Below are 15678 nucleotides of genomic sequence, written 5' to 3'. Positions count from 1 at the left end.
AATATCTTTCGAATTGTATCTCATAAATTGCGTACCATGTTGTGCATATTTATAGAATAGTTAAAATATTTTTATGACCGTAGAGTTATCAATTACAGACTTATATATACTTTCATGTTCATACTTCTTCCCCTTGATTATTTATTTTTGAAGATAACTAAATATAATTATTTGTTTTTCTCATGCTTTCGTATTTCGTATATTTATGAATATGTGCTCGAGCAAGTGCTTTATTGCCACTTTGGTAGCCCCTTCCGGTCGAAAATAATTGATGACAAAACGTTTACGTTTCAAGTATTTTTTCATTTATTTGCGCTCAGTAGTCGGCAAAGAAAAAAAAAAACAAAAATTTAAATTAAACCAGCTGTCGCAGCTGAGGAGCAACCTGTGCCCAGGATGACCAACTTAGTAGCTGGGCTGGCCATAGGGCGCGGGGCTGTTGTACAGTGGAGCCTCGTTGCCGTAGGCATTGCCATCGGCAGAGGAGGCGGCGCCGGCGGCGGAGGAAGCAGCTCCGGCACTACCATAACCCTGGGGCTGGCTGTACTCCCGGGGCTGGCTGTAGACGGGGGCAACCACCGGGGCCAGTGGGGCCTCGATCTTCTTGCCGGGCTTGTAGACCTTCACGTAGACGGGGTTGAGGCTCAGCGGAGTGGGCACCTTGTTGATCACCTCCTGCTGGTAGATGACCGAGGGCTTGATTTTGTAGATCACCGGATTGCCGCGCACCACAGTCGGTGGGCCGCTGTTCACATGGGCTGGTGGTGCGCCAGGCTGGTGGACAATGATTGGGGGCAGGGGCTGGGTGGCGATCACCTGGTGGTTGTTGTGGCCCGATGGCACCAGCAGGGAGCGGAACAGATGCTGGTCAACGAACTGCGGCGACACCACCTTGATCTTGCCCTGACGGATGTTGCTGGCCAGATTGGTCTCGGCCAGAGATTCGGCAATATCCTCGGAGTTCTTCAGCTTCTGGTAGTTGGGATCGGCGTTGAGGGCCTGGAGTTGGGCCTGGACGCGACCCAAACGACGGGCCTCCTCCGGCGTGGGCTGGATCTCGGCCTGCGAGGCGATCTGATTGGCAGCCTGCTGGTTGCCACCCGACGCCACATTCACGTACTCCTCGAGTCCGGCATTGGGACCGGACAGGTACTGTCCATGTCCGTGTCCGTGTCCGTGTCCGCCAGCGGGACCATAGTTAGCGCTCACCAGCTAAGGGGGAGGAGGTAAGAGAGAGAGATTTGCGAGATTAGAGGGATGCCCAATGCGATTGCCATGGATGAGCTGTGGCTACTAACCGGCGTGGCGGCGATGGCCAAAATGCCAAACCAGAGACCGAGTTGCATGTTGCCGTTTACGTGTGGATCGTCTACTGCTCGCTGTCTGGCGATGACTCCGGCTCTTTATAGCGCCTATAATCGCTGCCCGCCATGGCCGGCTACGTGATCCATCTCCATTTCCGATTTTGCGCCGCATCTTTGTCTCGCCATCGTGCCCAGATCTCTAGACAACCAACCTCCTAAGCACCATGGTGCACCAGTCTGCTTTCCGCCCGTCGCAATCTTCTATTTTTCGGCAGTTGGTTCCCTTGGCTTGAATCATAGCTCTTCCAAAGATGGAATATGCCACGCAAAGCTACGAGTGTCGTTTTGGTTGCCTTCTTGAGATGATTGCAGCTGTGCCATCTCTGCAATCCTTTGGGTTTGAAGTTAAGCTCCTTCATATGTTTTTACATTTAACTTAGGATTTATACTGAATGTTTTATAATCACAACAGAGTCACCCAAATTTAAAGATTTTATCTGTAAACTGATAAATATCTTTCGCTCGAGATATATGAGCAGATAAATTTTGTAAAAATTTCCGAGAAAGATTAAAAAGATTTAAACCATATTAACATGGTATATAAGTACATTTATAAACGAATTCATTTCGATGCAGTTTAAGTTTCAACTGTGTGTTTATTAGCCATATAATTAAAATTCAAAGGCATTTAAAACATTTAAGATATTCCTCTTTAAAGGCATCTTTATTTTAAAAAATAAATGGCAATATTCTTATATGCTATCATTTTCGGTGGATTGTTTCGTCTCAATGTGAAATACAGTATCTTATATTTAAAACATTTGTTTTACCTAAAACTTATTTAAAGCTTATAAACATTGTTACTAAAAACATAAGCCATTAAAAGTAAATTGTTGATTCAATTTAAACTTGCAGAGTAGTGTATTATGAGTCACTGAAAATGTTTTCTTATTTCAATCCAAACAATACCAATTTTTTATATATATTTTTTTTTATTAATTTTATTATTTTTTTTAATAATTTTCTTAATCTCAGTGTAGTTCATGTTGTGTGTGATGTGTTGTCGTGTGTGTATGTGTGGTGTGTGGTGTGTGTGGCTCAGTCGCATTTATAGAACTCAATGGACTGGAGACCGCAAGTCTTTGGTTTGACGTGGACGTGGATTTAGCGTCTAGAGACCCCGCTTATAGAGAAGGTAGGTGAGATCTCGCGCGGGTCGACTGCCGTAGTCGTTGAAGGGTGACTTGAAGTTGAGCTGACCGCCAAAGGAGTCCAACTCCTCCTCGTTATGTTGCCGATCCTCTCCAGCTGATTTCACCGGCGAGGGATTCGATTGCTCGGCGTGCAGCTGATCCTCGCTAGAGTTGATGATATAACTCTGCGGCTTGTAGTTCTGCTGCCCATAATTCTGAGGCTTTGCATACGTGTTTCTGTGTGGTGTGTGTTGTGGGTATTGTGGTTGTGGTTGTGGTGGTGGTGCATAGTGTTGTGCGTGCTGTTGGGCATAGTTATAGCGTTGCTGGGCAGGATGCGACTGCTGCGTCTTCTGATGGATGAGATACTGCTGTTTCATGGCCATGGCTCGATTGTCGAAGCCCTGACGATAAGCTGGTCGCGATTGGTACGGCGCAGGTAGTGGAGATGGAGGATGAACTCCACCGCCAGGTCGTTCGGCCCCCGGTAAATACTCGTGATGCACCTCCTCGTGGACACCGTTCTGGGTCCGGTTGATCAGGCGATTGTACTCTTCGTTGGTGCCGCCCACCTGCAAATGGATGGCATGTTTGAAGTCATCGCCCAGATGCTTCAGCCAAAAGCTCTCGTCCACTTCGCCGGTGGTGTAGATCCTCGTGGTCTGGCCACTCCTGGGCTTGCCCATCACCGTGCCCGTGGCAGTGGCCACATCGATCACATCGTAATGCTCCCGATCTCTCTTATCGTATGGCTCAACGCGAGCAGCCAAGCGATTGGTGGTCTCTTCCAGCGGCGCACCCGGAGTTGTGCTCACATTGTACTCCTCATCGGGGCCGGGCGTGGATACACTCAGATTCTGAACGAATAATCAAGAATATATGCACCATTTAGAATATGTATAAACTGAGTGTATGTAGTGAACCCACCTCTGCGTGAATAATGGCCTGTGTTGAGACCAACAAGAGTAGTATAGGCCAACTGCCGTCGGCTGCCATTTCGACTGAGGGCCCCGGCTCCCATGGAATCCACTTAAATACCCACAAAAGTAGCTCGATTCGGGTAAAAAATAAAATGGCGTGCCGGGACGTGATCTATAACCAGATATGCCATATGCCATATTCACTAGATGTCTCATCCACGAATCTCCAGCGATCTTGATGCGTCAGTGAAAAAAATCAAAACACCAAGCCAGGGTCATTCGAATTCTTTGGCACTAGTCAATGGGTTCGCTGGCAATAATTTAACGATACTTCAGTTGGTTTTAATGGGTGTATGTGCCATTAATTGGATGCTGTAAAACATTGTTGACATGCCGAATTACAAGGTCTTGGGATTACAACGCATTCGTTTCTGCAAAAATCAGACAATAAACTATGGTACTAAAGACCCTACATATTCAGAATTCTTCAATCAATGGATAAAAGATAAATGTTTTATAAAAATAAAACATTTTTGAAATAGATTAATGCATTGCATTAAATAAAATAGCTTAAGCGAATACGATAAATTATTTATTATTACTTAGTACCTATGAATCTTGAGTATTCTTCTAGAAATGTTCTGCTCTTCTGGTCACGAAGTTCAGTGAGTTTTTTGTGGCTTTCGGTTGCGAGTATCTTTTGGCTTTTCAATAGTATGCAATCGCAAGAATTTTGTCGCTGAATGATGAACCGCCACCATTTGTTTATGTGGAACAAAAATATTTGGCCATTGACAGATCGTGATAAATACGCGGGCATGCAAGCGTACTTTTTGGTAAAAAATATAAGATATATAGTGGCTCTTTAGTGATAAGTGAGCTTCAGACTAGAAAACAGAAGAATTGCTTTAGGTAAATAAATGCTAAAACCCTTATTTGTTTATCTAAGTAATATTTTTAATAGTTTATTCTCACATTGTAATATTTGAAATGCTTAGGATTAGGAGCTGGCTAAGAATTAGTGTAGTTAATTTCGGTGGGCATACTTTTAGGGGTATCATATATGCCAATCATATATCTCCCTAAGCCAAAGGTGCACCATGGAACCCAAAATCATCGAATCGAGCACATTTTAATCAAGCAAACACTTTATTAACCAGTTAATTGGGGCAACTTCTTGAAGTGCCGACAAAATCGGAACACGTAAACAGAAATCGGAGGTTGGATTCAACGGGGTAACTTATATGGTACACGTAGATACATATACATATGTACATATATACAAGCGAATGGAGACCCGAAAGCGGAGTGCTCCACTGGCCTACTTTCGGCTGGATTTTAAGCCGAGCTCAGCAGATCGATGGTTTGGGTTGGGTTGCTTTCGGTTTGGAGTTTCGGTTTGGGTTTCGGTTTTGGTTTTGGTTTTGATATTGTTGGGTTAAACGTAAGATCTCGCTTCAGTAGCCGTAGCCCGCGTCTTCGCCGTAGCTGCAAAGAGAAGAAAGACGAAGACGGTGGGTGAATAAAGAAAGAAACACCACAATGTATTTTCAATTTATTATATTCTTTTTTTTTTTTTGTTTACTTTTCGTCTATGATTTTCTCTGTTTTTTTGTGTAAACTAAGTTCTAAACACTATGTATTTTATTTTGGGTGGTTATTTTTGGGCACTAGAACCAGGCCCTCAGGTAATCCGTAATGGGTGGCGCATTATAGGTGTCTATACTGTAGCCATTTTGGGTGTGGCTATTGTAGCCATAGGTCTTCGCTGGTTGTGTGGAGTAATCATTGCGTAAACTGTGCTCGGTTTCCGATCCCTGATCGAAACCCCAGCCGCCCAGCCGGCCATCGATGAGTTTCTTGAGAAAATCCGTGGTCTGTTGCTTTTGAATGGGCTCCGGATCGACCAGACTGCCCTCTGTGGAGTAGTGATCGTAGGCAGGATGATTGTACACTATCCCCGAGATAATACTGTCCAGCTGAGAGTCGGAGACGTGCTCCACGGGATAGCCACCGCCGAGACCCGTAAGTGGTGCCCCATAGGATCTTCTTGTAACCGATTCCAAATCACCGGCAAACTGCAGCGGCGTGGAGCTGTACTCCTGCGGATCCGGCACAGAAGTGGTGGACAGCAGGCTTCTAAGATGCGAGTCATCCACGAACTTGTAGTCCTCCCGGCGGCCCAGTGGCGAGGGAATCTGCAGGGGATAGTAACCATAGGCGGCCCTCTTGGCGTGAATCGAGTTGAGCTGCTCTGGCGGTTCCGTTGGCACAGGCTGCGTCGTTTGAGGCACTTGCTCCTCCTTGGGCATTGGCTCTTCTGGTGGTGGTGCCGATGCTGTCATCGCTCCACAGCCCATGTGGCACTGACCGGGCCGAAAGTCCGGATTCAGAGTCTCGGGCATGAACTGGATTATTTCCGGTGCAGTCAGATCTATCTGGGATCGTTCTTGCTCCAGCAGATCAAACTCTCCCTTAATATCTCGCTTTTTTAAACGCCGTCCCAATCCCATCCAGCTCGGCAGGGTTTTCTTCGTCTTTCTCTTGGTCTTGGGTGCGGCAGCGACTGACTCTGGTGATTCCACGGGGAAAAGGCCAAAAAGTTTAAGCTGATGCTTCTCCTGCGCAGGAGTCAAATCCTTGTGGTAGAGCTTCACAAAGCGTGGCGGACGCTCCTGGATCTGTTGTTGGCGCATAAGCCGACGGCGGAGCAGCGAACCCGGCTGGCGAAGATCCCTGCGACGACGAATGGCGTTCGGCGACCTGACCGGTGAAGCTACGTACCTGGGTTTTTGGCCGGAGCAACTCGAGCAGCCGCATGTTGACTTGTTCTTGGCCTGGCAATCTGTATAGTATAAATCATAGATAAAGCTGTTAGAGGAAAACATGGAAATAGGTGGAAACTATAGAGAAATGTCCGCCCACGAGAGAACTGTCCGCTTAAGAGGAGTTTTTTATGAAATGATTGGCTTTTTTCCACTTACCCGCTTTGTTGACTGTGATCCGGTCCACCTTGGCATACAGCTTGGCGGGATTGTTCTTGGGCGGCGCCGGTGTCCTCGGCTGCTCCACAGTGAAGTCAAAGCTGTAGGTGATCTTGGCTTTCGTCTGGACGGGCTTCTCCACCCGATAGCCGTACTCGCCACCGACATACTTCTTCGGCTTGGGTGTATTGGGCACATTCAGCTGGTAACCCAACTGGGTGGGACAGGCGCAACTTTCGCCCGTGTAGACAACCTCGACGGGAGCGGCGTGGACCAGTGCTACGAGCAGCAGGCCCAGAATCGGGATCATTGCCATGGAGTATCGCATCTCGGTTAGATCTTCTCGGTTGTCTGCCTTGCTGGCTACTAGCCGCAGAATGTACCGTCACATTCTTTATATCATCTCGGCCAGCACGCGGACCCCAATGGTCTTGACTTTGGGCAAGGTCTTCTTCCCCAGAGACGCCGGCTTGGCCACTCTGTTTGTTTTTGTTTTCGCTGACCTTTTCAAATAGTTCGCGGGTCATGTTTTCCGTCAAAAGTCATGTTCCCGACGTTCGCCGCTTTCTTCAGTGTCGAGTGTCTCGATGGCTTCAGATCCAAACGCCAAACCCAGAATTGTCCACAGTGGAACTTAGCCAATGCGAACGGAAGGTGAACATTTTAGTTTTAACCGTATTCTGCAAAACATTTAGAATTATGCCAGCTTATACAAATGTTTGTTAAAAAATAATGAATTATTTTTTTGTGCAGTATATCGCATTACATGTCATTCATTCAAAAGTAACACACTGTATTACAAACTATTAAATATTGTAAAATCTCCATTAAATATGCTCAACTGTAATAATGCAATTCATAAACAAATAAGTCAAATAATATGTCGTGGGAATATTTAACAGACTTAATGATACTATAATCCATTTAAAGTACACTTAATGGTTTATTTATTGTTCTTAATGCAAAGTAAAATTCTTGCATTCTATTTTCTTTGGCCTCATCTCATTTTCTTTTCGTTCTAATGAACCACTTTTAAAACTATTAAAAATTGTCATCAAATAGTTAACCAAGTTAAAAGTAATAATTTTTAGAACACCAATTGCTGTGCATTTTTTAAAAACGTATATATTTTTAAAGACTAACTTAGACGAACATCCATTCTCTCCTTGGCGTATATTTACAAACGGAAGGATTGGAATTGGATTGGATGGGATGGGTTTGATTCAGTAGTAACCGTCGTCGGACTCCTCTCGTTTGGACTTTCGGTACGAGGTGATCCGGCCGGGCTTGAAGCCACAGTCCACGGACACCTTGCCGGCCACTTTGCCGTAGCCGCTCTCGCTTGAATCCTTGTAGTCCTTGTACGCATAACTGGATCTGGAGCTGCTGATCTTCCTGAACTTGGGGTTCTTGTACTGCTCGGTGATGTAGCCGAGCTGTTTGTAGGTGAGTTGCGGCGCCTCCTCATCATCGGAGGACTGTTCCTGTTCCTGCTCCTCCTCGGCGTACTCCTCCTCGTCCTCCTGCTTGCTCGCATAGGTGCGCTTCTTCAGCGTGATCACGTCGCTCTTCAGCTTGAAGAGATTTTCCTCGGGCACGTTGGAGAACACCACCTTCTTCTCACCGTCGACGGGCTTCTGGGCAAATCCGTAGGCCAACTTCGCCTCCGGCACATTGATGGCCTTTCCAGCCTGGGCGGCCAGACTCACGCTGATGGGATCCGCAGCTGGACTGTTGTCCACTGTCTTCTCTGCGGCATAGTCGATTCTGGAGGAGATCGGTGGTGATTAGATTCTAAAATATCGCATGTGGTTAGGGTTTCTTTCTGTACTCACTTTCCGTAGACGGATCCTGAGCTGGAAGAGGAGGCGTAGCTGCTGTCGGAGCTGATCTGCTGGCACGAACAGGTGGGCTTGCACGGCGTGGTCTGTGTGGATTGATCAAATCGAGAGTTCAGTTTCGGTTCGGGTAATCGGTGGGTGGTGTATCTAAATGGGTTCTATCGCATGGGCTTCGCATAGCTCTTGGTTTTTAGGAGCACGTACGCGGCGATATATGAGGGCGTTATGCATATATTTGGATGACGATGCTGTGTTCTGATCATGGTGACGCCAAGTTAGGTCGGTGATAATGATGCCCGATGCGGAAATCGTAACTGCAGCTGGGGGGATGACGTTGGATGAATGCCACTGCCACTGGGTGCTGATTACAGGTGTCGAAACTAATGCTAATGCTTATGATAGGTAATTGTTTATATAATAGGTATTGTTTAGGTATAAACGGGGCTTTGATTATAAGTAACATCTGCTCATTTAAAATATAGTTACTACATCTGAAATATGCAATTGAAATTGCACATGATATTTTCCAACTCTTTCGTGTATTGCGTATGTTTAAGTCTGGTGGGTAGGCGTCACTGGTTATGGTTATGGATGTGCATGTGGATTAGTCATGGATGATTATAGCTGATAGCGATGGCCGGAGGCGCCCCTCTTGAAGCAGTCGATCCGCTCCAGACGCTGCAGCCGCTCGGCCAGACGCTGTGCCGCCAGCGTCTTGGCTTCGATGGCGCCCTCGAGCATCCGACGGCCCAAGAGGTTGTTGAAGGCGTTCATGTACTGGAACAGCTCACGTACTTTTCCGCAGGTCTTGGGCAGTTGGGCCGGTTCGATCAGCTGCTTGCTGCACCAGCAGTTGTCTCCGATCGGCGGCAGGTTCACGTCACTGGGCTCGTAGTATCGGGGCTTCGGCCGGATCACCGTGGATCCCTGGCAGCTTTGGCAGTAGTCCGTTCCCTTTTCGGAGCACACGCAGGCCGCCATCAACTGTAAGAATAGAAGGGTAGTTATTAATAATCCTTGGTCTATGTCGGTTTAGATCTTCAATATATTTGTTTGATCCAAGTATCACATGGGTCAGGATCAGGAACATCCTTTCATCTGTTTAATCCTTTTCTATTAACTATTCTAAGTTCACGGAAACTTCTTTTATCCTTTGTAACCACCCACGAAACAGTGTTCAAAATCTTCCTAGGAAGCGCTCTTAAGCTTTTGTAATCACTGTACTAAGCAGTGTTGATCAGTTCGTTAGGAAGCTTATCCTTTTTTTATAACCAGTTCACTTTCTAAAACACTCCCACTCCACTGGACACTAATCGATTGCATAGATACATCTTATTTGAGTCTCTTACCAATTGAATGCAGTGCATTCCCATGACCAACGCGAGAAGAAGCTTGCAGGCTAGCATGTTGTAAAGGTTCTTATCGGATCACTGTGTTCTTGGCTCGTCAAAAGCTTGGACTGACTGTGGGAGCGGTCCACACGGCTTATATAACCGTGATAAACCCGAAAACCGCAGATCGCCGAAAGCTGTGCTCATGCATTAGTTTTCCGCAGCTGGGTTGCTCTCGATTTTGATCGAGGTGAATGAAAACTCCACTCTTTCTTCCAGCTAAATGAAATCTTCTAGGGGTCACTTTCCCGCTGAACGACATTGAACGGAGGACAGGGTCAGGTTCAGGTATAGCCTGTTCCAAATATGCTTTCCATTAGGTCCGCGCCTGTCCACTAAAGCTGCAATGCTACGTGCTTCGGCTTGAAAGCCCAGCGCAGTTTTGATAATACCCCTAAATCAACATAAACAGATGTGATGCTATACCCACCGACACTGCCCACTGGTGAATTCCAAGAACTTTGGACGATACCATGTGAGTGGCTAACAATGAAGTAGGTACACTAACCAAGATGTTCCAGCCATTCAAGACTTGGTCTTTATCAACAAGCAAAAGAGCAAAGTTATCAAGATTTTGGCATTCATAAGTGCATAGAGGTTTATTTTTGATGTTTCTTGTATTTGCAAGTCTGTTGCAATATAAAATATATAAATATGTAATTATATATTATATATTATAATAAATGGGAACTTAAGCTGTGCTCAAAAAAAGTTATTGAAGTAGTGCATCTTCAAATGCTATAAACTCTATTTTGCAAGCTATTTCCTGCATAAAATGCGAAAAAATGTGAGCTTAATTAGAGGAACTACGATTAGAACTGCGTTCCATTCCCGATTTCTAAATAGGTCAGCGTCATCTCGAAACGACCCGGGAATCGGGAGCAGACTCCACCGGAATATAATGAGGCCATTAACCTAATTCCAGCTTGTTATTGGCGAAAATATAGTCAAAACAGAAAATTCTGGAAACACAGCCGTCTATCGATAGAAGATCTTGAAGCACTTCCCTTTTGATCGATAATGTCTATAGAAATGTGGAAAAATCACATTTCTGGGCAAAAAGAAAATAAAAAAACATATGACACATTAAAATATATACGTTTCTTACGTAATCTTTAGACATGCGACTTAACTGATGTGTTTAGTAACGAGAGAGTTCATCAAATTCACACGTGTGTTACACTAAATCGATAGGCAAGCCATGAAATTCACAGGCATATATGTATTATGTAATTGCAAAAACCATTTGCATTTTATTCGTCTACGGAAGTTCAACGACTGAATGCGATAACATGTTATGTGATTCGGAAAATAAACATATATTCCTATATTTAATAGGAAAGCAGTTTCACTTGCAAAAACTGTATGAATGGAAATTTATTTAATTTGTTTTGCGAAGAATGTACCATTCTACTTTCCACATCTGTGCTACACTATTAATTGTTGCCAAGTGATTTGTTTACAAAATTCTTTGGTTAATCTCTTGCACTAAAAAGACAACCTTGACTAAGCGCCATATCAAAGGAACTCGATGAACCCCCAGATGGCAATCGATCAGCTTTTTGGCTCATGGAAAACAGTGGCAAAGTCAAGAGGGGCTTGGAAAAATTACTCTGAAAAAAAGAGCCTTTTCTAATATGCAAGTATAAAATGAAATGAAAAGTATAAAAAAGCATATGAGGACATTATCTAAACTGTGTATATTTACCAGGACTGTCCCCGATGCGTAATATTGGCGCACCACTCCACCAGATTCCAGAGGTTAGACGCGATGCGACGTGGGTCCGGATTACGGTGCCGAAATCCCAAACATTACAAATGGTTAATGGCACGGCAACAAGAGCAGACGCCTGAACCCCGGCTTATCAGCCGATTGGGTTGTATAAAAGCCCCAAGCTGACATCCCCGCCAGTCCAGAGCGCTTCTCCATACGGAATCGGAACCTGAGTTGCTCAGTCGAGCATAAATATATATACATATACATCTATATATATACATATAGTTGGCCAATCGAAATCGGAATATAGCTTATCAGTCCAAAACAGAGTCCAGTTGGCACAGCCCGGTGAAAATAAGGCAACAGTACAGTCGTACAGCTTCAAGTGAACACAAGTGGAAGATTCTTCAGTTCCCGAAATCCTCAAGTACCCGAAATCCTTCAAATCAAAATAATGGCAGCAAAGAGAATGGATTTAAATAAACGCACCTTTTTGGTGTTGAGCGGCAGCTCAAATCCTTTGGGTCAATCCCTGGCGCTGGAGTTCTGCCGGCGCCTGGCCACTGGATCCCTTGCTTTGATCTTGGATGAGGATCAGGAGCAGCTTCGGGAGCTGGAGAATCATATCCGGAGCGAACTGAAGACGGAGAACGTTAAGGTGACGACCGGAAAGTTGGACAAAGATCACTCGAATGGTGTGCAGCTAATGGAACAGGCATTGAAGGATAATTTCATGGCGGACAAGGACAATCAACGCTTCGAGCGATCCATAATCCTTCACAATGAGGGAAAGGCGGCCACGCATGTGCTCCTCGAACCCCAGAGCGACGACGATTGGAAGGCCTATGTCCAGCAGCAGCTCTATGCTCCGGTGGCGCTCAATCAGACGTGGCTGCAATCGAAGCACTTGGAGCGGGTGGAGAAGCTGGCGGTGAACGTTACCTCCTCGCTGATGGTTCGTCCCTTGGTCCATGCGGGTCTGCTCTGCTCCTGCAAGCGAGCCAGGGATATGTACTTCCGCGCCATGGCCGCCGAGGAGTATCGTTTCGGAGTCCATGTGCTCAGCTTCTCGCCCGGTCTGATGGACACCCACGAGGGACAGTGCGATGTGAACGGCAATCGGATCACTCCCGCTGATCTGATCGCCTCGAAGAAGTTGCTCCAGCTGCCGAGGATCAAGCCCTGCCAGGCCACACTTAAGCTGATCAACATTCTGGAGGAGATATCCTTTGTCTCCGGTCACGATGTCGACTATTACGACACCTTCGTTTTATGAGTAGCACCGTGGCGGTGGGCTGCGTCCCCGATGGACTCGGTTCTATTCTTGGTTGACGATTGGAATGCTGTACATGACTTGATCGCCTTGGAAATTAATAAAATCTGGCCAATGACCCTGATTTCAGACCTGCAAGTGCACGAAAATCAAGCACACGAACAGGAAAACGAACGAAAAATTATATTTTTATTTTGGGTGGGTTCAATATTTACATATATTGTTAATTTCCTACTTTCAACGGAATTTGAAAATAAGTCTATTTTTAAATAGAATAGATAGGAATCACCGATTCAAACACAACCCTTATATTTTAAATATCATATATTCAAAACGGAGACTCAGAAAAGGAGTTCTGCAGAATATACTTAGTAATTAGTTACTATAGGTAAATTTGTATGTGCAGGCGTGAGTTTATGAGTCAGCCATGCACAACAGATTAAACAAATATACACAATATATATTATTTGTTAGCTCAAAACAGAAAATGAGACAGATCAAGTAGTCTTAGTGATAAGAAAAGTCACACGTGTTCAAATGTATAGAATTGTATGTGTGGTGTTGCCAGGTCGAAAATTTTCAAAATTCCCATAGACTGATTATTGATCCGTGTTTTTTCAATTCTATGCGAAAATTTGGTTACTGTATCCGCTTGAATTTTTAGTTATGTATTCCTTAGGATAAAGTTTTTAAACTCTATAAGAACTGAGCATCTACAATATACACTAATCATAATCTAAATAGTTATAAATGAATGACTTAGTTCGCATTATTCTGGTTAAATCTATTTATGGTTTTCAATTTTTTTTTCAGTTTACTTTCAATAAATCAACTGTCTTATATTCCAGGCATACTTTTGGGTATTCCTTATAGTAAATACATACATACATATAGAAAAGTATTTTTCAAAGCCATAAGCCATAATGTTGCTAAAGCTTTCCTAATCAACCTATGAAATATTTAAAAAAACAATCAGGAATTATATGTAAATGGAGCTTCCCTACAATGTTGCAAAGCTTCTGTAATCAGTTGTATTTTATAGTTTTTCCCTTGAATGTGGGAAATAAAAATACAATTAAATTTAATGACAAATTGCGAGCTTGAACTTTATTACAAAGTTGCAGAGCTTTCTAGAGAGAATTACTCGAATTAACTCTTTAAGATACTGACCTTGACATTGACATTCGATCACACCTAATATATATAGCAGGAACTGGATTTTCCGAGCTGGGCGCCTGAAGAGTCACCTATTATCAGTGTTGATATAGCCGCTTCAGTGTCTTCACGTTTTGTCATACATGGTTCATAAACGGCTTTTCTCAGTGCCCCGCTAAGGATTAATTTGCTCAATGTATCCATGTTCTGGCCTTGGAGGCCACGTGCCCGCTGGGCAGTGGAGGCCCGCTCTTCGGAGTTTTCTCTAGCTGTATTGAGGGCCACCATTCAAAGAATGTACCACTGTTGTAGGCTAGTTCAAAAATGGATTTTTATTAAATTGGAATAGCTTGCAATATTTTTATACGCGCTGTCAACGTCCAGGGTTGCCACGTGCTCTCATCAACTTTCTGATAGCAATTACTTGATTTTTTATTTTTGAAATTTTGTAATCAAATAAGGTAATAAGTCCATGAAATTTCACTCGCATGACGACGACATTTTGACAATGAGTTCTAAAAGCAAACTTCTATCCGAACGAAGCAGACTACACCTGAAAACACAGAGCTTGTCTATAAAACGAAAAAGTTTCAGCTCGACGTGCCACTATATATATATATATATATCAAGATCAGGATGCGAAAGGTGCAAGTTTTGGTCCAGACGCGCGATGGCAAGAAGACCGTCTACGAGGTGGATCGCTTCGAAACGGTGGCCAGCCTAAAGGCACGGATCGGGCGAGCCATGTCCGTGCCCATGGGCTTCAGTCGGCTGTCCCACAAGGGTCGCGAGCTGTCCAATCAGAGCGTACTGGAGGATTTGGGCCCCTGTAAGTCCACCGTGGATCTCACCTGGAAGCCGGTCGTCCTGGCGACCAAGCCGGGCGGCAAATTCAACAAGTTCGGCAATGGCAGGATGGACGATAGTGAAATGTTTACATTGATCGGCGGTTACCAGCAACGCCATGAACACACTGGTGGCATAGCCAATCCACCGGACGGCGTCAGTCAACGAAACTTCAACGCAGATGACGATGATGAACCGGAGGACCAAGACTTGACTGAAATCGATTTGTCCTCATCTGAAACCGATGATTTACCGGTCAACGGACAGACGGAGCTGGAGCTGGAGCCATTTGCTCCATTGGATCTCGTGGATTCTCTGGATGTCAAGATGAAGGCCACGAAAAACGACAATGAGAAGTAGACTGTTATAAAGCTTTAGTCCTCATTTCATTTCGAAATTCCTTTAAACCAAACGCTTTTTAATTTTTGATTTGGAATCTAAATTTACGATGCAAGCATAAATAATAAACCTTTAGTCGATTTTATCTATGATGGAATCTAACAACAAATGCATTACCCTCATTTATATATAATATTTAAAATTATTTGACTGTGAATCGATAAAAATATCTAATATCGAAATTATGAATCATTTAAACTAATTTCTTCGAAGCAGTTAGTTTCATTTCCAATTGTTTACACTCAAACAAATAATTACCGACTAAAATCAATGCCATAACAATTTTTCAAATTTATGTATTATTTATGGACTGCATGGTCCGATCTGCTGCGATCGAAATGCTTCTGTAAGTGCCAAAAAAGAGGAAATGAACGAATAACCCGTGGACTGGAGAACGAGAGCCACTTAACTCAAAATAATTGTAAACAGTAGTGCGGCAAACTAGAATCAGGGAAAACATTAACAAGCAGTTGTTCCGTAAATCCTGGACGCAACTGGATGCGTAGATTTATATGGAAGGAGGAGGGAGGGTAAACAAATCGGTTCACTTGGAGACCCCGTGTGCCAGGTACCAGATACTACTACACACTATATAGATGGTATATATACATATATATATGCATATCTATGTACATATGTACGTACCACTAATTGA

General features: G+C 44.2%; 7 protein-coding genes across 8 annotated transcripts in view; 3 read left to right on the top strand and 4 right to left on the bottom strand.

The window, feature by feature from the left end:
* LOC117148863 (T-box transcription factor TBX1) overlaps window positions 1-15678 on the top strand; it is a 35451-nt gene that overhangs the window by 3148 nt on the left and 16625 nt on the right. The window lies entirely within an intron of this gene.
* Window positions 215-1383, bottom strand: LOC117148869 (chorion protein S36). Its single transcript, XM_033316541.1, has 2 exons — window positions 1299-1383; window positions 215-1212 (listed from the first exon to the last, which is right to left on the bottom strand). The coding sequence occupies exons 1-2, from the start codon at window positions 1344-1346 to the stop codon at window positions 406-408; spliced, it is 855 nt and encodes a 284-aa protein (XP_033172432.1). The 5' UTR covers window positions 1347-1383; the 3' UTR covers window positions 215-405.
* LOC117148866 lies at window positions 2315-3527 on the bottom strand. The gene is made up of 2 exons (XM_033316538.1): window positions 3425-3527; window positions 2315-3354 (listed from the first exon to the last, which is right to left on the bottom strand). Exons 1-2 carry the CDS (start codon window positions 3491-3493, stop codon window positions 2476-2478), a joined length of 948 nt encoding a protein of 315 aa, XP_033172429.1. The 5' UTR covers window positions 3494-3527; the 3' UTR covers window positions 2315-2475.
* LOC117148865 lies at window positions 4433-6787 on the bottom strand. 2 transcript variants are annotated; one of them, XM_033316537.1, is made up of 3 exons: window positions 6402-6783; window positions 6202-6262; window positions 4433-4905 (listed from the first exon to the last, which is right to left on the bottom strand). In XM_033316537.1, the coding sequence occupies exons 1-3, from the start codon at window positions 6727-6729 to the stop codon at window positions 4875-4877; spliced, it is 420 nt and encodes a 139-aa protein (XP_033172428.1). In that variant the 5' UTR covers window positions 6730-6783; the 3' UTR covers window positions 4433-4874. The 2 variants fall into 2 exon arrangements, with proteins under 2 accessions (XP_033172428.1, XP_033172427.1); XM_033316536.1 differs by lacking the exon at window positions 4433-4905 and having other exon boundaries at window positions 4987-6262; window positions 6402-6787.
* LOC117148868 lies at window positions 7285-9702 on the bottom strand. The gene is made up of 4 exons (XM_033316540.1): window positions 9592-9702; window positions 9038-9226; window positions 8237-8328; window positions 7285-8168 (listed from the first exon to the last, which is right to left on the bottom strand). The coding sequence occupies exons 1-4, from the start codon at window positions 9646-9648 to the stop codon at window positions 7625-7627; spliced, it is 882 nt and encodes a 293-aa protein (XP_033172431.1). The 5' UTR covers window positions 9649-9702; the 3' UTR covers window positions 7285-7624.
* Window positions 11598-12804, top strand: LOC117148871 (sepiapterin reductase). Its single transcript, XM_033316542.1, has one exon. It carries the CDS (start codon window positions 11805-11807, stop codon window positions 12624-12626), a length of 822 nt encoding a protein of 273 aa, XP_033172433.1. The 5' UTR covers window positions 11598-11804; the 3' UTR covers window positions 12627-12804.
* Window positions 14304-15127, top strand: LOC117148875. The gene has a single exon (XM_033316547.1). It carries the CDS (start codon window positions 14415-14417, stop codon window positions 14982-14984), a length of 570 nt encoding a protein of 189 aa, XP_033172438.1. The 5' UTR covers window positions 14304-14414; the 3' UTR covers window positions 14985-15127.

This window comes from Drosophila mauritiana, chromosome X, assembly GCF_004382145.1.
Source record: "Drosophila mauritiana strain mau12 chromosome X, ASM438214v1, whole genome shotgun sequence".
In the NCBI taxonomy this organism is placed as follows: Eukaryota; Metazoa; Arthropoda; class Insecta; order Diptera; family Drosophilidae; genus Drosophila; species Drosophila mauritiana.
This window is presented reverse-complemented; position numbering and strand designations above follow the sequence as displayed.

Excerpts from the sequence above, each read along its gene's own strand:
- LOC117148865 (XM_033316536.1), bottom strand. The coding sequence starts at position 6,729 with ATGCGATACTCCATGGCAATGATCCCGATTCTGGGCCTGCTGCTCGTA. Across the intron at positions 6,263-6,401 it reads GATCACAGTCAACAAAGCGG|ATTGCCAGGCCAAGAACAAG; the intron begins GTAAGTGGAAAA and ends TATACTATACAG.
- LOC117148866 (XM_033316538.1), bottom strand. The coding sequence starts at position 3,493 with ATGGCAGCCGACGGCAGTTGGCCTATACTACTCTTGTTGGTCTCAACA. Across the intron at positions 3,355-3,424 it reads AGGCCATTATTCACGCAGAG|AATCTGAGTGTATCCACGCC; the intron begins GTGGGTTCACTA and ends TTATTCGTTCAG.
- LOC117148869 (XM_033316541.1), bottom strand. The coding sequence starts at position 1,346 with ATGCAACTCGGTCTCTGGTTTGGCATTTTGGCCATCGCCGCCACGCCG. Across the intron at positions 1,213-1,298 it reads TGGCCATCGCCGCCACGCCG|CTGGTGAGCGCTAACTATGG; the intron begins GTTAGTAGCCAC and ends CCTCCCCCTTAG.
- LOC117148875 (XM_033316547.1), top strand. The coding sequence starts at position 14,415 with ATGCGAAAGGTGCAAGTTTTGGTCCAGACGCGCGATGGCAAGAAGACC.
- LOC117148871 (XM_033316542.1), top strand. The coding sequence starts at position 11,805 with ATGGCAGCAAAGAGAATGGATTTAAATAAACGCACCTTTTTGGTGTTG.
- LOC117148868 (XM_033316540.1), bottom strand. The coding sequence starts at position 9,648 with ATGCTAGCCTGCAAGCTTCTTCTCGCGTTGGTCATGGGAATGCACTGC. Across the intron at positions 8,329-9,037 it reads TGCCCAAGACCTGCGGAAAA|ACCACGCCGTGCAAGCCCAC; the intron begins GTACGTGAGCTG and ends CAATCCACACAG. Across the intron at positions 8,169-8,236 it reads TCAGGATCCGTCTACGGAAA|AATCGACTATGCCGCAGAGA; the intron begins GTGAGTACAGAA and ends GATCTCCTCCAG.